Below are 22,823 nucleotides of genomic sequence, written 5' to 3' on the forward strand. Positions count from 1 at the left end.
TAGTAGTAGTAGTAGTAGTAGTAGTAGTAGTAGTAGTAGTAGTAGTAGTAGTAGTAGTAGTAGTAGTAGTAGTAGTAGTAGTAGTAGTAGTAGTAGTAGTAGTAGTAGTAGTAGTAGTAGTAGTAGTAGTAGTAGTAGTAGTAGTAGTAGTAGTAGTAGTAGTAGTAGTAGTAGTAGTAGTAATAATAATAATAATAAAGAAAGAGAAGAAGAAGAAGATGATGAGAACTTTGAGATGGAATATTAATGTAACGATTAAACAATGATAATAACAAATGTCAAGGTTAGAGGTTCCACTAATGGTATATCAAACAAGTATAGTATAAACTCTTATTATTGAATTGGAAACCACACACAAAGGAGGTTCCAATCAGATTATATATTGTTAACATGATTACATTAGTCATCTTATTCAATTAATGCTAATACTTGTAAATCTCGTCAAGCATTCATGATTATAACTTATGTTAACAACAAATCAAGTTCCTTTCATAGCTCAGGTGTCGGTTATACCATACATTATGGGCTATGAAAGTGCCAAGCATTTGTTGTACCAAGTGTTATACAACATAAATCAAGATTAGTCATTTAACAAGCAAAGTATTAAAGAGTGAACAAGATAGCAAATATAAAACATGTTAGTATCAAACATTAAAGTCCATATTAAGTTTACATTATACTTATTCTTACACCATTAGTGTAACCTTTTCACCTTGACATAATTAACTTAGCTAGACATAATGAAAGAAAGCAAAATAGATAAACAAAATAAGAACATAAAAGTTAACTAAGTAAAGGAAAGGAAATGAAAGGCATAAACTTAATATTAATGAAAACAAAGCATAAAAAATACAAAGAGAGAAAGGAAGAGCATGATCTTGATCTGAACACCAAGATGCCTAAATGCATGGCAAATGCCTCCTTTTATAGGCCAAAATTGGGAACTATTGATTTGATGACTAATTGATAAGTGGGTGACCAACTTTTGACTTGGTGACAATCCTTATCTTCTCTTGTCTGCCCAAAACGTCATTGATAACGTCAAAATTGGAGCCAGTTGTAAACATGAAAGTTGTAGGCAATTGTCTCAGCTTTCTTGTGTAAAACATTCAGCTCATTTGGACTTCTAGAACTCCAGATATGGCCAAAATACCGAACAGTGCTCGGGCTGGAAGACAGATTCGGGCTTCTTTGTTGTTGCTACAATTTGGACTTGATAATGGCCTTTTTAGATCTTGGGCTCCATATGAAAGTTGTAGGCCTATGTCTTACCTTTCCATCCATATAAATTGGACCTAAATCTGAGATATATAGCTCTAGATATGACCCAATTACCGAACAGTGTTCTGGTTTGGATTGCACCGACATCTCTTTTCTAAGTTTGACCATCTCTTTGCCCTTGTAATTTAAGTTCTTAAAGTCATCAATCAATATTTTCATTTATGTGATAGGCCTGCATTAAAAATAAATATTTACCACAATTTAAAGGTATCTTATATTATTAGATATATTATTATAAAACATGCTTTAATTAAGGAGTTATTGATACTTCAAGTGCAAAATGATGATATAAAATCTTGATAAAAATGCACTTTTAAGTACTAATCACCCGACCCAAAATAAGGGTAGCTAATTAATTAGTTGCTGCATGCAGAAATGAATTCTGCATGCAGCAGCCACGACGGGGGAGGACAAAGAACGGGAAAAAGGCAAAGCAAGGAGGAGGAAGATGCCTGGCGTGGGGTCTCGGTCGTGCAGTTGGAGAAGGTTTTGGTGGAGCAGACGATGGCAGCGTTGGCTGCTTGTGACGGAGAAAGAAAGAAGAAGAAGCAGAAAAAGGAAATCTGTAGAGGAGAGAAGGAGGACCTCGAGGTGGCTCTCGGTGGTCGATAGGTGGTCTCCTGTGGCGGAGCTGGTGGTGTATAGGTCGTTGGTGGCTGGAACGAAGGAGGAAGAGAGGGAACGAAGGAGGGAGAGAGGGAAGGAAAAGTTGTAGAAACGGGGGCAGAAGGGCAGGTTTTTCTCCGACTTTGGACCCCAATTGCTCCTCCCTTAGGCCATCAAATCCACCTCTATTTATAGGCGGTGGAAAAGGACAATTTTGTCTATGTTGGGGTAAAATTGTAGCCCTTGATTCTGTTGGGAAGGATCCCAACCGTTGGTTCAAAGTAGGCATGATTCACTGTCAAATCTGCCGAAAAAGCTACCTGAGTTGGCATGTTTAGGCCGGATTTTACGCCGATGGGTTGTCATTCTAACTGAACTATTCACACCATGATGTAGAGGAACTGCAGATGATCATTTTCGTGCAAGTTTGGTTAAATTTGGTGGACGTTTAGTGCATTAAATGCACTTGCAAAGTAAGCTACCAAACCAGTTTTAACCGGGTAAAAGAAGAAGACAATGAACAGTGACTAGACGACGCATCGTCTGATCCTCTCTCTCTCTGTTTTTTTTTTGGTAAAATAGCACCGTTTTGGATTGAAATAGGAATTTTTACTAAATTTCAATTAAGTCCCTTTTCTTTTAATTTCTTTCAATTGAACACCTAATTGACTTTAAACTTCGGATTTAATGCAATTAAGCCCCTCCTGAACTTCAATTGGAACCCCGAAGCTACACGCCTTTTACAATATGGTCCATGGTCTTGGAATTTATCAATTTAACCCCTAATTAACCATTAAACTTTCAATTTCTTCAACTCCCGGTTTTTCTCAATTAAGCCCCTAAAGTGTGGCACCTCTTGCCAATTGGTCCCTGGATGTGAATTTTATCAATTTAACCCCTAATTGACCCCAAAACTTGAATTTTCTTGCAATTTTGCCCCTAATTTCAATCAATTAACTTGGTAAAAATTAAATTTGGTCTCTTAAAATTTCATTCTTCTCAATTAAGCCTAAATTAAGCTCCCTAACTTAATTTTTTATCAATTAAGCCCCAAATAAAATTAATTTGACCCATTTAAAGTATAATTAAGTCCTTGCACTTAATTAAATCCTTCATTTGGACCCAAATTAATTTTTAAATATAATTAAAATTTAATTTGGCCCATGATTAAATCAAATTAGCCTATTAAAAATTTAATTATGTCCTTTGGACTTAATTTTTCACTAATTATGCCCCAAATAAAATTAATTTGACCCATTTAAAGTATAATTAAGTCTTTGCACTTAATTAAATCCTTCAATTGAGCTAATTCTTAAACATAATTAAAATTTAATTTGATCCATGATTAAATCGAATTGGCCTATTAAAAATTTAATTATGTCATTGGACTTAATTTTTATACAAATTCATCCGAAAATCATTTAATTTGAGCTTAAATTTGTATTTTTTTTATCTGTTCTTGGGCATAATGGGGTGCAATTAGATCTTGAATTTCTTTTAAAAATTGCAGCTTGATTTTCCGGCCTGTTTTCTTCATGTTGCCAACCATTATTTTATTTTTTTTATTTTTATTTAAAAAAATAATTTTTTAGAGAATAATTCAGAATTGAGTTATGACAAAGTTAATTGAATCGGACGAGAAAGAAAATAAATGGGCTTAAAAATATTTTTTTCACCGACTTTAAATTCTAGTTTAAGAAAGTTAGGTAATAAAATAATTAAATAAATAAAAAAATAAGTAAAAAAGCAACCTTACCGTGTTTACATGAATATAAATGTTTTAGCGTTTAAGAATATTGTAACTTTTATTTTTTAATGTGTTTTTAAAAATAATATTAAATCAATACTTTTTAGTTTTGTTTTTTATTTTAATATTAAAAATAAAAAATATTTTTTTAATATATTTTAATCCAAAAAACAGTACCTTGCACCCGGCTGCAAAGAGAAACTAATTATTGGAGTAAATAGTCATAAAAACTGTGAATATGTTTTATTTCAAAGTTCCAACGAGACTGTATTCCAAAATTCCCTGTTTTTTTTTTATATATATAGATTAGACAAGTGTTTTTTATTTTTATTTTACATTGTGATTTATTTTTTTATAATTTTATCTTTTAACTATAATTTAAATTTTTGTATAATAAAATTAGGTAATAAAAAATAAAAAATAAAAAAAAGTTAATAGAAAAAAGAGTAACTTTACTTTGTTTTTGGATGTGTTTTAAAAGTGTATTTTATTTAAAATAATATTAAAATAATAATTTTTTATTATTTATTATTTTAATATTAAAAATAGAAATATATATTTTTAATATATTTGAACATGAAAAACAGTACCTTGCACCCGGTAGCGAAGACACTAAAGTATTGGAGTAAATGATAATAAAAGCTGTGAATATTTTTTACTTCAAAGTTCAAACGAGACTGTTTTCCAAAATTCCCTGTGCCTTTCCCATTGCACAAAACCAAAGGAGGAAGCAAAAAGGTGAAAATCAGTCACAAATGCCTTCTGACGGTGACTCTTTGTAGGCAAGAAGGGTTTTTGTAGGGCTTCTCTTCTTTATTTTCCTTTCTCCACAAAAGAAAAACTGTAAAAAAAGAAAATGGGTTCTTTAAGAAATGGAACAGAAAGTGAAAGAATCAGGGAAGAAGACGAACAGGATCCAATACTGAAGGAACAAAACCAGAGGTTTTGCATGTTTCCTATCAGATATAAGGAGCTTTGGGAGATGTATAAGAAGGCTGAGGCCAGTTTCTGGACAGGTAATTATCTCCTTTATTCTCTCTCTTAATTTGTTAACTGTCTCTCGCTCTGGTTTGGTTGTTTCTTTGTAGTGGGCATGTGCAATTGCATGGCTAGTTAGTTTGATGGAAAGAGGGAATTTTATTTTTTGGAAAGTGGGTTTCCTTTGTTGTATTGTAAAAATGCTTCCTTCCATCAAATTTCTATTAAATTTGGAACCGTTTTCCGTATCAATTTATAGGAAAAACCTTCTTTCCTATAAATACTATGTCTTTCCATAAGTGGGATTTCGAGGATTGCTGAGATGGAAAATTCGAATGTGAGCTTGTTGCTTCTGTATAAGAAGAAGCCAGCCAACCCCTTTATTTTATGTGCAGAGAATTGGAGAAGTGTGCGCATGTCTTTTCTTCCTTATCCGCTACTAGGTAGTTCAAATATTTGGAAGCATGGTTCACAGTCAGGATGTGGTATTATATAATTAATCTGGATTCAATTCATCAACATCTGTCCTGGCAACTTGGTTTAGAGTGGTACATGATATGTGACTGTCTCGGGTCTGATAGGAATGTGAGTTTATATGTAATTTTGCAGAGTTTACTGGATTGATTATAGAGATAGTGTCCTTTCGCTTTAAACAATGATTTGGCATGTCATTAGTTAGGATATCTCATGGTGCATCCAACTCGATGATGATGTTACACATGATTGGAGATGAGTGCTCAGAAGTTGGAGGTCTTACCCGACACTGAACTAAATGATAATATATATGCATTTCAAATTTAGCGAAAACCAAGAGTTGAGAAAGAAATGGTGCTGGTTTGGATGGAACAGAGTTGTCTTATGGGGGCCTTCTTCTGTACTTTTGTTGCATCTCGCCAATAGAACAAGACAATGAAGAAGACATTGTCCATGGAATCAAAGCTGGGTGGTAGATATGGAGAAGATGATGTGAGCACTATGTGATTGAGAAGTCTCATTATGCTAAAGAGTAAGTTCTAAAAATCTCATGTATATTAGCTGTGGTTTATGGTAATGGGTGAAGATGCTTTCTTTAGAATCAAAGCAGGGTAGTAGATATAGGCAAGATTGTGAGCTATGCAATTGAGAAGTCTTGTCATGCCAAAAAGTAAGTTCGACAAATTCAAGTATGTTAGCTATGCTTAACAGCAATGAGTGGTAGGCAGTAATTTGTAGAAAGGTGGATGTGGTGAAGCTGATTTTTTTCCATTTCAGTACACGATAAGCTGCCTGTTCAAAAGGTAAATTGTTTTGATTTCATGGGTGCCCTCTGTCCATCCAACAATGTTGGAGGGAGCTGTATTGGTTACAATAGGTGAAGTTTGTTTTACTGCTGTGACGAAGAAGATCAATGCACTCTTCTACAATGATAATGTTGGGGCTCTCATGAACATGTATTAATGAAGTGTATTACAGTAAACAGGTTGATCGCTTCTGGCCAGACAATAATTATTCTACTGATATTTTGTAAGAAGAAGGCAATGCCAACTGCCATGTTGTGAGTATTGTTAGTGTGTTGGTGGATATGATACGAAAGAATGGTGATGGTATGAGAGGATGCAGCCCCTCCTTCCCCTCTCTTTTGAGTTACTGATGAATGTTCTCTTGATATCTCTGTTTGTTGAAATTTCAGGTTCCCTACATGCTGTTTCTTCTTGAGAACTCATTTTTTTATTTGCCTTGTTTACCTGTTATCATCAATTTGTTTAATTAACTTGTTAGTGTTATTACAGCTGAGGAGGTTGATCTCTCCCAGGACATGCAGCAATGGGAAGCACTGTCTGATTCAGAGAAACACTTCATAAGCCATGTGCTGGCATTTTTTGCTGCATCTGCTGGGTTTGTTTTGGAAAATTTGGCTGCAAGATTTCTAAATGATGTTCAAATTCCGGAGGTGAGTTTATTGGCTAAGCTCCTAAGAATCTTTTGTTACCTATGGGTATATTCATGCTCTACCTGTATTTGGACCTCATTTTAAATATCATGCTTGCTTCTAGTTGTTTATTGTGTGTTGAATTCAATCACCCAATACTGCTTCTGACAATCTATGACCACTTCATATTCATTTTAAGCTGATCCTTTGTGGTCTAGGTGCAGTCAAGGATGCATATTTTGAGCAATCAGCTTCTGGTTTTTCCAAGCTGACTGTCTAATAATAAGGCATTTTCTTTGTCTCAGGCCCGGGCATTCTATGGATTTCAAATTGCAATGGAGAACATTCATTCTGGTAGAGTTTTGTGTGTGAAGTTAGTGGAATTTTCTCATATGGTGCATTACAAACATCGTGATTCAGAAAATTTATGTTTCTCATCTTCAGAGATGTATAGTTTGCTTTTGGAGACATACATCAAGGACTCAAGGGAGAAGTGTAGGTTGTTTAATGCTATTGAAAATATTCCTTGTGTGGCTGAGAAGGCAAAGTGGGCATTGGATTGGATCCAAAGGTGTCCAACATTCTTCTCTGATACCTTTAAAACAGTAAATAAAAACTTTGCTAAGAGGATTAGAAGTGCTTTGCGAGCTTGTGTTCCTGCTGAAACATATGCTTTTAGTAATTTCTCACTCTTCTCCATTTTTCAGTTCCATGGTTTTTGCAGAGAGACTTGTTGCTTTTGCTTGTATTGAAGGAATCTTTTTCTCAGGAAGGTAATGATCTTCAAATATTACAAAAAAAATACTGCTATATGTTATTTGTGATATTTGATCTTTGTTTCTTTTTTCCTCCAATGGCATTCATATCGCACATTAAGATTATATACGATGTTTGTATATTGTCGGTCTCAGCTTCTGTGCCATTTTCTGGCTTAAAAAGAGAGGCTTGATGCCAGGTTTGACATTCTCGAATGAACTAATATCTAGAGACGAGGGGCTGCATTGCGACTTTGCTTGCCTTCTTTATAGGTTAGATTTTTCTCTCTTGTTTGTTTTTCTTTATATATATTTTAATTGTTGACTTTAATACTTGAGCCACATCGATGCACAGATCTCCTGGTGTTTCTTATATAATGGGAAAAACATTTACTGGAAACATCTATGTTTTTGTTGTTTACAGTTTGTTGCAGAGGAAACTTCATTGGCAAAAAGTTTATCATATTGTTGGTGAAGCAGTGGAAATTGAGACCAAGTTTGTCTGTGAGGCCTTGCCATGTGCATTGATTGGCATGAATGCCACACTGATGAGCGACTACATAAAGTTCGTTGCTGACCGTCTTTTGGTATTTCTCCATTGATATCCTGCCCTTCTTTTTCGTCATTCATCATCAGAAAAGGAAATTTACATGTTTGTATTCTTTATTTTCAGGTTGCCTTGGGCTATCAGAAGAAGTACAGTGTTGAAAATCCCTTTGATTGGATGGAATTCATATCCTTGCAGTGAGTATAGTAACCTTGTGAATGCATTGCAAAATGACTGGGACATCCTCACCTGATTCATTTGTCTTAACTTTTTGTTTCTTTGCTCTTTGGCAGTACTGGTTTATCATTTTCAACAAAGCACCATATGCCTCTGCTCGGTGCCTCTTGGAAATTAGTCTATTTTAAAACCCAACAACCACGGAGTCCAAACTTCTATCATAAACTGTGTGGACAAAAACAGTGTTTCTTTTTTAGAAGCATTGGTCCGTAGTGGGTCTGTGGTTTCAGCACATTAAGTGTGGGAGTGAGAAAAATAAAGGAGTCTGACCTTGTAAAAGAATGGGACAGGGTAGTAATGGTCAAAACTGATATTGAAAAACAACTTGTGCAAATAACGTGTCTACAGATTGTTTCCACCATGTTAAAATGTGGAGTTGTGCAAAAATGGGATTAGGTGGTAATGTCACCAAGGGCTTTTCACATATAAATTGGTGGGCATTTTAAAGAAAGAAAAAAAGTCCATGTTTTGACCTTGCACGTTTTGAATTTTGATGTTGTAGCTTTTGGGCCGGGCGGGGGTAGGATCAAGTATGATGTCTTCTACTCGGAACTCAAATTTCACTGTTTTATTTTTACCTGCTTGTTTCATTGTGCAGAGGGAAAGCAAATTTCTTTGAGAGAAGGGTAGGGGACTATCAAAAGGCTTCTGTTATGTCAAGCCTGCAAGATGGTGGGAAAAACTATGTTTTCAAGATGGACGAGGACTTCTAGTCTAGTATGTCATGACTCCCTCAAGTATCATAAAATTTCGTTACTATTCTTTAGTAGTCCTCGTCTGTCATGACTCCTTCATGTATCATAAAATTTGGTTGCTATTCTTTGTGGTGACTTTTTGTCCATAGTCTACTTGGTAGCAAATCCAAGGCATGTAGTCCACGGTGCAAACTGATATTGTTTATTTATACTGGGCCGTTTCTAAACTTGTCATATGTTTTATCATTTCTGGTTGGTATATCTTTTACTTTTAGTGGATGTCGTAATCCAGGAGGTGTCATGCCCTAATATTGCACTATTTTATGGTCTCAAGGTGGAATGTCAGTATCATATTTTGTTTGTTCTTTATAGTTCATCTAAACAAATTGAAATTATTACTTAAAGCTTAGAGATTTTGAACTGTCTTTGTGTCATGAAGCCTTCCCATGTATTTTGACATGCTTGTGGAACTGTGCGAGTTTGTTAGTGAAATTCCTCCTTGGAAGTGGAACTCTGCACCGTGTGTTGCGCTGGAATGCAGCTGTATTCATTAAATTCTTGAACATGATAGAGCTTTCGAAGAATCAAAAATATTCAGAATGCATGATAGGAAATGTTGTCTTCTCCGTTTGCTAGGAGGGAAGATTGCAATGAGTCATTGTTCAATCAGGTGCCTTCTTCCAATCATGCTGCTAACCCACCACTTCACTATAAAGTCGTTTGATGTACAGGGTGGAAAGAGAAAAGATGCTGCCTAGATGACTCCATCAGAAGCATTCATGATCAAAGAAACACTTATCCACTGCCTCTATAACTGATGAATTGATGCTGGGGTGGTAGTGTCATCATGATTAAATGAATAAGTGATGTTTTATCATAAGCTTTTAATCAATTTTCTTTTTGTCAAAGTAGTAATTATTGTAATCATGATTAAATGAGTATTGAGTTGTTTACCATTTGATCTGGGGATTTTTCTTTCTGCATAGCCTGGTAATCTTCTGGTCAATTATAAATTTGCAAGGAATTTCAAATCTGTAACAGGACAGATGATGGGAAAAAAACAATTTTTTTTTTGTTTTGTTTGTGGATTGAACTATAGGGTTTTACAAGTAATCAAAGACCTTAAGAAACTGAATCCTCATGTTGAGGTAGAGGGAGTGGCTAGAGCCTTGTCTGGGAGGCTTATGCTCAAGGTCTGGACTTCATCTCCAATGGAGTCCCCGGGAAGGAAAACCAGAAAATTCTTTTAAGAGCCACATCCATAGCAGCCTTAGCCTTTAATCTATCGCTTTCTGGAGTGTATCATGTCCCTCTCCTCTCCACTCCTTTCATCTGTCAGTTTGGTGTTAGGGTGTCATGTTTGGCAACAAGAGTGGTTGTGAGGTATAAACTTCTGTCCGGTAACCTATCACCATACCCGCGCCAAAGCTGGGAAAGTCTTGGTTTTTCACATAATTTATTAGTGTTATAGCTGATAGGTTCTTCAATCATGTTTGCTTGCCTTGGACGTCAGATAGGTGGGGCTGGCAACTGTATATTTTGAGTTTATCACCATGACTATACTATTACTTTTTAATTTAAAGTGTTTTTTTTTAAATTATATTAATATATATATATATATATTTTTAAAAAAATTATTTTTAACTTTAATAAATTAAAAATGACATGAAAACCAAAAAAAAAAAAATTAATTTTTATAAAAACGCTTAACAACCATGAAAACAAAAACAAACGGACAAAGACTCAGCCTCAAGCATGTTAGCTATTTGTTACATCTCTTTGAAGAGCCAGATTCCAAGACAAATTAACAACTTGATCATCCACTTAACCACTTCCTAATCAGATCACCAACCTTCACCTGCAGGAACACAGACGACTAACCCATTTCACCTACCTCACTTTATTAATCAATACTGTGGGCTCTTAGATATTATCTTTTGAACTGTTTTTTTTTATATATTAACATAATAATTCTTTATTATTTTTAATATTGATTCATCAAAACAATAAAAAATACATTTAAAAAACATTACTTTAAACTTAAGAAAATAAAATAAAAAATTCAAAAACATGATTAGATAGCAAAGTTCAATAATCTCTTAATACTTATGACAGATTGGGATTGAAATTATATTTTATCTCAAATATAATTTTAAAATTATTAGGGATAATTAATTTATTTTATAATTTTATTAAATTTTTTTCAAAAGCTCGTTGTTGAAACAAAACTATATAATTTTTTAAATCTTTTTTTTTTTTTAATGAAACCATAGAAGCTGGCATGTGTTTACAGTCATCTTAAACATCCCGCAAGCCCGCCTTTTTGCATGCTTTACCGTTTTCTTAAACTGTAAGTCACCAGAAGTGGATAAACATCGAATTTGTTCATGCAAGAATTATCTGCCCTTTGAAAATTTACGTGAACCCTATTCGATAACAAACACTTTCTTTACTCTCTCTTTTTCCCGATAATATTTGGTGGAAATGTTGAACCTTTGGACCAAGATGGTCCCATTTTTCTAATTAATAATACATGCTTGATAATGTCCTTTCACTTCATTTAATGTTCTTATGTATTTTAAATGCCTCTACAATATATTATCACATATGCTTAGTATGCGTATCTCTTTTCAAACCCTAACTTTTACTAACATGTTTAGGCAATGAAAATCAAGTGATTTTAATTAATCATATTTTAAATTTATGTTTTAATAATTATAAGTTTGAGGTTTCTTAGGGCTACTAAACACTTACATAATTATTAACTTGTAAATTTATAAAATTAATTAAATTATATATAAACTAGTGTATACATCTATATATAAAAACAAATCAAGTGATTCTATAATTAATGTAAAAATATTATCAACAGAAATCGCGGATAATACAAAGGGAAGCCTGCAGGCAGGAGGAGTGCTCACCTACCCCGGAGGGATGCGCATCATCGGCGTAACATCAAGGGGCAGAGGCAGACAATAATGTTAGAGGACAAAAAGCAGCCCCCCACACTCCCCCCTCGAAGTGGAACCGAAAAGGTTAACTGTCCAAACGTGTCACAAGGTAGTACTATGCTATGATCACATAACATGCTGTTGGGCCAACTCTTGGTGACGCGATGGGATCGGAAAACTCACCTGTTGTCATCATCTCCACCTACCCCCTAACCACTAGTTATCTTCTTCTTTTTTAGGGTTTTTTTCGTCAAAATACCCCTGTCACCACCCTCCTCCTCCTCCTCTTCTCCTTCCTTTTTTGAAAAAAAAACATATTTAAAAACACATGGATGGATGGATGGGTGGGTGGATGGGTGGGTGGGAACTTGGAGGTGATACGTCATCTTCAATACTGATGTGACTATGGTGTTACAGTAGATCTTAGGGTTGTGGTTTCAAAAGAATTAGAATTTGTGAGAAAACACTTGTACTAAAAAAAAGGTAGGCTGCAAACATACATGATCATGGGTGTTATTGAGTAAAAACAGATATACGAGAAAGGATACACAAATATATGCATTGAAAAATACTTGTTTATTGATAGCTTTAAGGACGTGTAAAAAACAAATACCAATTCTACCGATAAACTTTGATCATGTTCATCCGAATTGAGGGAAAACATAGATTAAAACACTCATCTAATAAAAAATTTCAAGGTAAAACAAGTTATTTAAAAAAAAAATATTTAAAATAATATTATTTTATTTTAAAAAAATTAGATTAAATTGGATTGATTTCCTTACTCTAGTTGATCTTTTCTGTCAGTTGATACTCAAATTAAATTTTCTAATTATGATTAGAATTTGGCCGCTTGAAGTCTAAACCTCTCCTAGTTAAAGAAAAATATAAAAGAAAAATGAATTTTGAAAGTATTTCTTGAAAAAATTAAAAATATTTTATTTTTATTTATTTTAAATTAATATTTTTATTTATTTTTAAATTATTTTAATATATTTTAAAATAAAAATACTTTAAAAAATATTCACATGCAATATCACTCAAAGTTAGAATTTTTTTTTTATTAAATTAAGTCAATATAGATCCAATGAAATTAAGATTCCTTTGGTGGGCCATATCTCTGAAGAGACAGGTTTAGTTGTCCTCACATGGACCCCATATATTTTTAAATCTCCACCACTACCCCTATCTCTGTTTGACTTTTACATTTGTCACCAGCTAAAACTCCCACACGTCCCAACACGTCCCAGAGAGTTCAGTTTCTAGTTTAAACTTTAAAAGCCAAAGAAACAGGAGCTTAGCGGCTGCTGCTGTAATATTGTTCAATACAAACCCATAAAGATTTCTGCTCCTCAAGTGAAAGAAAGAAATCCACAACAATACTGGCCACAGATGGCCATGTCTATGCAAAACACCATATGGGATAGTGTTTTAGAGATAACTAAGGTGGCCCAAGAAAAAGGCAGTGATCCTCTAATATGGGCTCTTCAGGTATCATCTAGTTTGAGCTCCAATGGAGTCGGTTTGCCTTCTCCAGAGCTTGCTAATGTCTTGGTTTCTTACATTTTCTGGGATAATAACATGCCCATTTTGTGGAAGCTTCTTGAGAAGGCCTTGGCTCTCAGGATTGTGCCTCCTTTGATGGTTCTTGCACTTCTTTCTGACAGGTTTTTTTTCTTCTTGTTCCTGTTATTGAATTTGTCTTTGCCTCTCTTTGGCTATTGAATTTGATGGGATTTCCTTTCTTTGAGGTGATTAAAAGAGGTGATTAAAAGTTGGTAAAGTTTGAGTCTTTTCTGTTTTGTTTTTTTTTTTTTTTGTCAAGAGTCAATATTCTGTTATTTACTGTACATCAATGTCAAAAGCTCTTGCTTTTATGTTAGCAATTGCACACTCAATCCAGTTTTCTGAACATAGACTATTTCAGTTTGACCTTTACTCCTATAATCGGAGTGGGCTTTCTTTCTTTGTTTTTTCCTTTCTTTTCTTTTTTGGGTGGAAAAAACCTATGATCAGTGAAAGCTGGGATTCTTCTGGCATTTTATTTCTTGAAAAGTTTTCTGCTGTTAAGCAATGCCTACATAAGATCTTGGTGTGGATTTGATTTCCTGTTTAACTCTGGAATACAGGTCTATACATTAGAAATGCTTTGATTCATTATGGATGTGTCTGGCATTTGGCATTTAGATCAGTGATGTAGCCCCACATTGCCATCATTTCTTTTTTGTTGCGTGGTGGTTCTTACAGAAACTAGAGATTCAAATTCTAATCAGCTCTGTTTTGGATTACTCAAGTATTCATTTGCTGTTCTTTGACTGGGAAGTGCTGTATAGGTTGGATGTGGATTTGTCTGTTTCATATTAGTGTTGAATTGTATGCAATTTGGTCTTTGTTTTTCAGTGAAAATTTCTGGAATCTCTTCTTTATCCGGTATACATATTTTTTTTTTAATGTGAATTCATCTTATTGCTGGTTTCCACAGGGTTGTTCCATGCAGACGGTCTCGGCCAGTGGCATACAGGCTTTATATGGAACTCCTTAAAACATTTGCTTTTGCACTGAAGGGCCAAATTAATGTGCCAAACTATGAGATGTGAGTTCAAGTTTCATCTTCTGTACCATATGAGAACTGGAGACTTTGCTTGCTTTGGCAGTGCCAACAATTTAGATTGTGACTCCTTTTACCTTCTGGTCATCATTCAACAGCCAATGGGCTTCCTCATTTTTTTTATGTGTGCTTGGTTGCTGCCAACTGTGCTGGTTTATGCCTTGTGAAGCTATATTCTTTATGTGTGCTTTACAAGGGAAGTGGGAAAAAAAGGAACGAAGAAAGAAGGAAAGAAGGAAAAGAACTTAAGGGTGTAAATTTCTCTGGAAGAAAGATCAAGAGCGTTTATAGTTCCCAAGATGACATAGCTAAAGTCTTAACCCTTGTTGACAATTAGGAAGTTATGTCTCACATTGGTTTAATATTTCTTACAATTGATCTCCTAATTGCACATGATTTCATTGTATATACACTTCATGAATACTAATAAAAATGCTAGCATTCTAAAGCCAGGTAGCTATAAGTAAGGTAGCATTCCTTTAATTGTCTACCAGAGAATAGAGTAGTTTACATATGTAATTTGTGCCTTCTTTATTGCAGGGTCATGAAATCAATAGATGGTGTTCTTCATCTTTCCCATAATTTTGGTCTTGAAGCTACCAGTCCTGGGATTCTGGTGGTTGAGTTTCTCTATTCAATCGTGTCACAGTTGTTAGATGCCTCTTTGGATGATGAAGGTTTGTTGGAACTTATACCAGAGATGAAGTCCAGATGGGCAACCAAACCTCAAGAAATGGAAATTGATGCAAATGATAATTACAACCAGATGCAAACTGAGTATCATGAGAAATTGTATAAGATGAATACTATAATGGCTATTGAGATGATTGGAAAATTTCTCCAAGATAAATCAACTTCAAGGATTCTTGACCTGGTGCGCCTGAACTTGTATGTATCTTTTACCCTGTAAGAATTGCTTCTTAAAATTATCATCCAACTCTAGTTATGCCAATCAACCTGAGATTTAGATTTATGTTTGGTTTTTCCTGGCATTGAAATGAAGCTTGTTCATTGACCTTCAATTGAATATGGTTGAAATTGATCTTGGTTCAAGTTTTCTCCTATTTATTTGTGGTATCACATGAATTATACTTGCCTCTTCCTCTTGGTCACATGTTTCAAATTTTAGCAGTCTATAGTCATTGTGACTCTTCACAAGTAGCTTGATTGAGCTCAGTTGGGCCTGTGGTTTGGATGTGCAATCACTCACACACACTTGTGTACTGCTTTTTCAGTCCCACACATTGGATAAGGTTCATCCAGAGATTGCAGCTGCTTGGAACAAATTCATCAGCATTAAGAAATTCAAAAATTCTTACTGCTGAGGATCTTCTGCAGTTGACTACAGATTCAGGTAGTAGCATAGTATCGAGTCGAGAATCCAAGACAAGCTCACTGCAAAAGTTCCATTCAGTTATGGCTTTTGGCTCTCTAGTGTCTTCCTCTGGTTTGTGTCAAGGGGCTAGTCATTCTGCCCTATGGCTTCCTCTTGATCTTGCATTAGAAGATGCCATGGATGGGTATCAAGTTAATGCAACCAGTGCTATTGAAATCATAACCGGTAGGGCCAGAGTTGAGATATTCTTTAAGCCTGTATAATGTTATCTCAATTGTTACAGAACAAGTATAAAATGAGAGTGAAAATTTAAGTTTTCATGTTGCGCAGGTTCAATTAAAGCCCTTCAAGCAATAAATGGAACCACATGGCATGAAACCTTTCTAGGCCTTTGGGTTGCAGCTCTCCGTCTTGTTCAAAGGGTTAGGACCCATTTTTTCTGGATTTCAAATTTCATCATAAATATATTTAAAAGAAATGCTGTGGAGCATAAACATGAAGTTTCACAAAACATTCAAGTCAAGGCTACACATGCCTCATGCTGACTACAATGGTGTTCCAGAGGGGGATGGGGAAAAAAAATTCTCTCTCTTGGTTTGTTAATTATCGTTTTGGTCTGGATTTCATTGCATTCCCATCTAGGATTATTTTCATTGAATTAGTTTATTCTAGAGGCTTCACATTCATTTACGGAATTGAATAAGTTGATTCCCTAGCTTTTCGAGAGCTTATTCTTCTTTGTTTTAAGAGGTTATTTATGTAAATCATTCACAATTATCCTCGATTGTCAGGAAAGGGAACCCATTGAGGGTCCTATCCCTCGATTGGATGCTCGTTTATGCATTTTACTATCCATCACAACTTTAGTGGTTGCTGATCTTATTGCTGAAGATGAGAACACGCCTATTGATGAATCAGAATGTGGCTCAACAAATCACTGGAAAGAAAAAAAACTTTCAGGAAAACGCCGCATTGATTTAGTGTCCAGCTTACAGTTATTGGGTGATTATCAGACATTGCTGAGTCCACCTCAATCTGTTGTTTCTGCGGCCAATCAGGCTGTTGCGAAGGCCATGTTATTTGTTTCAGGCATCAATGTTGGTAGTACATACTCTGAGTGCATCAGCATGAAAGACCTGCCGATAAACTGCTGTAAGTCATTTTTGGTTTTCATTGAAGTTTATCATTAGTGCATTAGGCAATTGTTCAAAGCCACAACTATGTAGCAGGCTGGCATCTGGGCCTGTAATCTTTCACAGATAACCTGTCCAATAAAAGAAAATGGGACAACTTTCTGAATTCCTCAACAATGTTTAGAGCAACACTATCTTTGATTGAGGATCCAAAAAAACTTGTAGGAATGTAGGATAGATGCAGTAATAAATGCTTAAGGCTTTCCTTGGTTCAACAATGCACCCCAAACACCTTCCCAGAAACCACAAAGAACATCCTTACAACTGAATAGAATTGTGAATAGAATGGAAGTGGATAGCTCATGTGCTCACATAAATATGCATTCAGAGATGGATCCAGGAGGGGCCAGCCCCCCTTCCAACGGACTGAAAACACAGCCTTTTTGGTCCTCTGCCCTGTTCAATCCTTGCAAGTAAAATGCTTCTTCCATTTTTTTTGCTTTGAAATGATTTCTTTCATTGTATTTCATTCTCATATGGATGGAATTTTTCCTCCCTTTTAAAATTGTTACGCATGCACTTTCTTATCTTAATTTTCAGTTAAATGCCTAAAAAGAAAATAGTTGACTTGTTTTAAGTATAATCCCTCTTACTATAAAGAGAGAGAAAAAAAAAGAATTCTTGGTCCCTCAAGTCTTCAATCCTAGATCCCTCACTTTCTGCATGCGTGCAGTCAATCATAGGCAATAAGAAGCAAGGAGGCATTGGTATCAACTGGCTTTGCTTTCTAGAGAAATGCAGAGAAGTTCATAATTGCACTGCAACAGTCATCTGGAGAAAATCTTTTACATAAGCATGAGTCATATCTGTTAAAACACAACAAGACAAAATGACATGGTATTAATGTTCTACGCAATGGTTGATCTAAGTGCAGTGACCTCAATACTTACAGAGGGGAGAAGTTCCCTAGTTTTATCATGTTGAACTTTTTGAATGACTTTTTTATTTATCTATCATGCACACTTGTAAACTTTGCAGTCATCTGTTTGTCTTAATGATAGGAATCCTTTCTTTTTCCAACATTCTGTTAAGTGTTTGATGTTTGGCCAAGATCTCTCTTTTACTTTTATATAACATTCACTTCAATGCATCCAAAACAGCAGCTGTACAATGTTTCATTAATCTGGGCCATTGCTTATTCTTTCAACACATTGTTGAGGTTTCCTAATCGTAGGTCTTGTACTCTTACTTTCAGCTGGAAACATGAGACATCTGATTGTTGAGGCTTGCATTGCAAGAAGTCTACTGGACACGTCAGCATATTTCTGGCCAGGGTATGTCAATGGATGCATCAGCCAAATACCTCACAGCATGCCAGCTCAGGTGCCTGGTTGGTCATCATTCATGAACGGGGTCCCACTTTCTCCGTCGATGGTCAATGCTCTGGTTTCAAGTCCCGCTTCAAGGTATACTCACACTTCATCTTAAAGTTGATGCTGTTAATTTATCCAGATCGTATTTCCATTGTTGAAACTTATGTATGCAAAGCTAGAGAAATAGTAGTCCATTGGATCAATTCATTCCTCAATCTCTTTCACAATGCTCTTTCAAGATTCAGTTCAAAACTTTCTCCCTATTGTATCTCTTTTTCTGGATTCTGTAGCTTAATTATAAAAGAAGAAATAACTAGAGAGATTGGGAGGCTAGGGTCTTTTTAATGGAGAGGTTATTTATAATGGAAATTTTAGGTGGGACCCTTCTCTGGTGAGTTCCAACTTTTAAGACCCTAAGTAGTTTTCAGGTTTGATGTAATGGTTTGCGAAGTGAGATAAATGAAATCTAATAACATAAAAGAGTTGAGAGGTGATTCTTTTAGCTGCTACCTTTAGTATGTGGATGCTTCCTCCAACACAAAAGCCAAGGATGAAGTCTGTAAATAAATTTTCCTTATCCTTAACTTCTTTGATTTTGTCCTGGTCTTCAGTACTTTTTTTCTTTCCTGAAGCCAGGTATGTCAGATGCTCTTTTTTGTAAATTAACCAAGGGTAAAGCAACTGAATTTAAGATCATGGATTTGATGGAAGCTTAGCAGAGCTCGAGAAAATATTTGAGCTTGCGGTCAAGGGATCAGATGATGAGAAGATATCTGCTGCTACAGTTCTTTGCGGGGCTTCTCTTCTCCGGGGTTGGAATATACAGGTAAGCAGATACTTGGTAACTGTGAGAAAGATTTTGTCAAGTGAACTGCAATTTAGAAACTTCCCCCAAAAACATTCAAAATATTCCAACGTCTTAATTTTTATGCAGGAACACACTGCTCATTTCATTACTAGATTATTGTCTCCTCCGGTTCCAGCAGAATATTCTGGGAGTGAGAGCCATTTGATACGTTACGCTCCAATTCTGAATGTACTAATTGTAGGAATAGCAACTGTGGATTGTGTTCAGATTTTCTCCCTACATGGCTTGGTGAGTGAGTTGCCTGATTGCTGATGCTCAATCTTCCTCTGTTTTGTTAAGAAATGATTTTGTTGTTGGATTGAATATATTTTGTTGTTGGTTTGAATATATTTTGTTGATTTTGAAGATGCTTTGTGCGCGGTTAAACTTGTGCAATACACCATGTACTTTGGTTGCCTTGAAGGCTGGTTTGGCCTCTGAGAAATGAAACAGTAGCTTGAGCACCACTGAACAATGTGATTGAAGTTGAAGGTGCTTGGGTGTATGTAACAAAGCTTCAGAGATTGCTAATTTGAAATAGGACATAAACATGATATTTGATAATTTGGCATGTTTCCTGTTGAAGGGGAATAAACATGCAAGCCTCTTGGTGGTGGCCCATTGTATTGGTCGAAGGCTTTTATTTTGGAAATTTAGTTGAGCTACTTTTCAGTTCTTGACTGGAGCATATTCTGAAAATGGAAAACAGGAACAAGGTAGTAAAAAGGATGAGATTGATTGACAAAGCTACATTTGGTATAACAGCTCATATCATCATGATATAGTATGCTTATGAATTTTATTGGATTTGGAATTTATAATGAACACAGCATATCTATCAAGTGGATTTATTTTTCTTAAACAAGAAATTTATTTTGCTTGTTTTGATTCTTCAATCATTTCCCTTCAGGGGCATTTTTCATTAGTGATTGGGATATTGATTTCATCCACAAGCTAACTCCTTTCTCCCCTTGTATTTTTTTTTTTTATGCTTTCCAGGTTCCACAACTTGCATGCTCGTTGATGCCCATCTGTGAGGTTTTTGGTTCATGCGTGCCTGATGTCTCATGGACTCTGCCCACAGGAGAAGACATCTCTGCCCATGCTGTGTTTTCAAATGCATTTGCTCTTCTTTTGAAGCTATGGCGGTTTAATCATCCTCCTCTTGAACGTGGAGTGGGAGATGTACCCACAGTTGGATCCCAGCTAACTCCTGAATACCTCCTATCAGTACGAAACTCCCACCTAGTCTCTTCTGGAAATGTCCTCAAGGATCAGAACAAGAGGAGACTCTCAGCAGTTGCGACTTCGTCATCTGCACAGCCCGTATTTTTGGACTCATTTCCCAAATTGAAAGTCTGGTATCGACAGCATCAAAAATGTCTTGCTGCAACTCTCTCTGATCTTGTTCATGGAACTCCTGTTCATCAGATTGTCAACGTGCTTCTTAACATGATGTTCAGAAAGATTAATAGAGGAAGCCAGTCATTAACTACCGTTACTTCTGTAAGTAGCGGTTCATCTGGACCAGGAACTGATGATTCTACTCCAAGACCTAAATTACCAGCTTGGGATATCTTGGAAGCTGTTCCTTTTGTGGTTGATGCCGCTTTGACTGCCTGTGCTCATGGAAGACTTTCTCCCCGTGAACTGGCTACAGGTTGGTACACCTGTCTGATTTCATCTGTAGAGTGGGGTCATATAGAGAACCTGAAAATTTGTAGAACTTCTGTTGAGAAAACTTATCCTTGAGAAACTGGAAGTTTCTGGCAACACTTTCCTATAATGCCTTAGATTTTCTCAAATGGCATGTATTTATGTGGCCTGGTAACCTAAGCAACCAAAGACAGTCTTCTGATGGTGCTTGTTGATACATGACCCTTTTATGAAAAAAGTAAATTATTTTCCATTGTAGCCTTGGCCAGTTGCATGCTGTCATAACTTTATGATTTTTGAACTCTCAGGCCTTAAAGATTTAGCTGATTTTCTTCCCGCATCTTTGGCAACCATTGTGAGCTACTTCTCGGCTGAAGTGAGCCGTGGAGTGTGGAAACCAGTATTTATGAATGGTACAGACTGGCCCAGTCCTGCAGCAAATTTGTCCATTGTCGAGGAGAAGATCAAGAAAATATTAGCTGCTACTGGTGTTGATGTCCCAAGCCTTGCTGCAGGTTTTTTCTTGCTAGAATTACAAGTTCCAGATGCTTTTATTATAATTATTACTTCAAGTCAGAAGCATTATATTAATATTACTTAACTATCCTATTTCTTTGCTCTACATGTGCCGTATGTACATCATACCATCATAGGCAGTATAGAAACATGGTTCTGCAATAAGACTGCTGCAAAATCTTTCCTTTTTATGCTCTAGAAATGGTTTCTTAGATATTCCTACTAAGACTTGTCATTCTCACAGGTGTGAGCTCTCTGGCTACAATTCCACTGCCCCTGGCTGCTTTTGTGAGCCTCACCATAACCTATAAAATTGACAAAGCCTCAGAACGATTTCTCAATTTGGCTGGTCCAGCATTGGAATCCCTTGCGGCTGGTTGTCCTTGGCCTTGCATGCCAATTGTGGCGTCTCTGTGGACCCAAAAGGCGAAGCGATGGTTTGACTTCCTTGTGTTTTCTGCATCCCGTACCGTCTTCCTTCACAATAACGATGCAGTGTTTCAACTTCTTAAGAGCTGCTTCTGTGCGACACTTGGTCCAAATGCTGCAGCTATCTCAAGCAATGGTGGTGTTGGAGCTCTTCTTGGCCATGGGTTTGGTTCCCATTTTAGCGGGGGGATTTCCCCAGTTGCTCCAGGAATTCTCTATCTGCGTGTTTACCGAAGCATCAGGAATATTGTATCGCTAATGGAAGATATTATTTCACTCATGATGCTTTCTGTGAGAGAAATAGCATGCACTGGTCTTCCAAGGGAGAGGTTAGAGAAGTTAAAGAGATCAAAAAATGGACTGAGGTGTGGACAGTTTTCGCTCACCACAGCAATGACCCGAGTGAAACTTGCAGCTTCACTCGGGGCCTCTTTAATATGGTTATCTGGTGGCTTAGGTTTGGTTCAGGCATTGTTTAAAGAAACTTTACCATCTTGGTTTATAGCTGTTCACAGGTCTGAGCAGGAAGAAGGGTCCAAAGGGATGGTCGCCATGCTTGGGGGTTATGCCCTAGCATTCTTTTCAGTCCACTGCGGGGCACTGGCATGGGGAGTTGACTCATCATCAAAACGCCGTCCCAAAGTACTTGGTGTGCACATGGAATTTCTTGCGAGTGCACTTGATGGGAAAATATCACTTGGCTGTGATTGCACCACTTGGCGGGCCTACGTGTCTGGTTTTGTGAGCCTAATGGTGGGATGCACGCCTTCCTGGGTGCTAGAGGTGGATGCTGATGTTTTGAAGAGACTAAGTAAAGGATTGAGGCAGTGGAATGAGAAGGATCTTGCCCTGGCTTTGCTGGAAACTGGTGGGGTGGAGACTATGGGTGAGGCTGCTGAACTGATAATCGATGATCAATGATTTCCAGTTGTTTTCTAGTCTTATAGGTTAGCCAGTTTTCTCACATATAGTTGCTCCCTCCCAAATTTTATTCAAATGTAAGCTTCTTTCAACTTTCAGAAACGGAAAGGGGATGTCTTGTACATAAGGCTTGTTGGTCTGTAACATAGGGTCCTACACCATGGACTGTTGAAGAGCATGCTTAGTAAATTGTCCAAGCTTTTTCACAAGGACTCTGTTTTAGCCAATGGGTTTGAACTTCCTAGCATGATTCGAGGCAGAAAAGGTGAAATCAATCCCTAATGGAAGACTCAACCAC

The 22,823-nt window shown here is 36.3% G+C and overlaps 2 protein-coding genes across 7 annotated transcripts; both read left to right on the top strand.

Annotated features, from left to right (window-relative positions):
• The first annotated feature begins 4,281 nt into the window (after positions 1-4,281).
• RNR2A (ribonucleotide reductase 2A) lies at positions 4,282-9,790 on the top strand. Of its 6 annotated transcripts, none has more exons than XM_011011980.1 (10): positions 4,283-4,650; positions 6,382-6,542; positions 6,827-6,875; positions 6,966-7,092; positions 7,229-7,294; positions 7,433-7,549; positions 7,701-7,863; positions 7,950-8,020; positions 8,659-8,777; positions 9,392-9,790. In XM_011011980.1, the coding sequence occupies exons 1-9, from the start codon at positions 4,491-4,493 to the stop codon at positions 8,771-8,773; spliced, it is 1,029 nt and encodes a 342-aa protein (XP_011010282.1). In that variant the 5' UTR covers positions 4,283-4,490; the 3' UTR covers positions 8,774-8,777; positions 9,392-9,790. The 6 variants fall into 6 exon arrangements, with proteins under 6 accessions (XP_011010285.1, XP_011010286.1, XP_011010282.1 ...); XM_011011981.1 differs by lacking the exon at positions 9,392-9,790 and adding an exon at positions 9,235-9,385; XM_011011982.1 differs by lacking the exon at positions 9,392-9,790 and adding an exon at positions 9,243-9,385.
• Positions 9,791-12,931: 3,141 nt separating this feature from the next.
• Positions 12,932-22,737, top strand: RFR1 (REF4-related 1). The gene is made up of 12 exons (XM_011011986.1): positions 12,932-13,373; positions 14,189-14,299; positions 14,855-15,202; positions 15,550-15,875; positions 15,981-16,072; positions 16,442-16,802; positions 18,039-18,249; positions 18,868-18,982; positions 19,091-19,252; positions 20,003-20,663; positions 20,968-21,174; positions 21,420-22,737. Exons 1-12 carry the CDS (start codon positions 13,099-13,101, stop codon positions 22,523-22,525), a joined length of 3,975 nt encoding a protein of 1,324 aa, XP_011010288.1. The 5' UTR covers positions 12,932-13,098; the 3' UTR covers positions 22,526-22,737.
• Positions 22,738-22,823: the final 86 nt, after the last annotated feature.

Source organism: Populus euphratica, unplaced genomic scaffold, assembly GCF_000495115.2.
Source record: "Populus euphratica unplaced genomic scaffold, PopEup_1.0 scaffold649.1, whole genome shotgun sequence".
In the NCBI taxonomy this organism is placed as follows: domain Eukaryota; kingdom Viridiplantae; phylum Streptophyta; class Magnoliopsida; order Malpighiales; family Salicaceae; genus Populus; species Populus euphratica.

Coding starts and splice junctions, on each gene's coding strand:
- RNR2A (XM_011011983.1), top strand. CDS start 4,491: ATGGGTTCTTTAAGAAATGGAACAGAAAGTGAAAGAATCAGGGAAGAA. Junction 4,651..6,381: donor TGAGGCCAGTTTCTGGACAG/GTAATTATCTCC, acceptor GTGTTATTACAG/CTGAGGAGGTTGATCTCTCC. Junction 7,550..7,700: donor TTTGCTTGCCTTCTTTATAG/GTTAGATTTTTC, acceptor TGTTGTTTACAG/TTTGTTGCAGAGGAAACTTC.
- RFR1 (XM_011011986.1), top strand. CDS start 13,099: ATGGCCATGTCTATGCAAAACACCATATGGGATAGTGTTTTAGAGATA. Junction 15,876..15,980: donor TGCTATTGAAATCATAACCG/GTAGGGCCAGAG, acceptor CATGTTGCGCAG/GTTCAATTAAAGCCCTTCAA. Junction 20,664..20,967: donor TCCCCGTGAACTGGCTACAG/GTTGGTACACCT, acceptor TTGAACTCTCAG/GCCTTAAAGATTTAGCTGAT.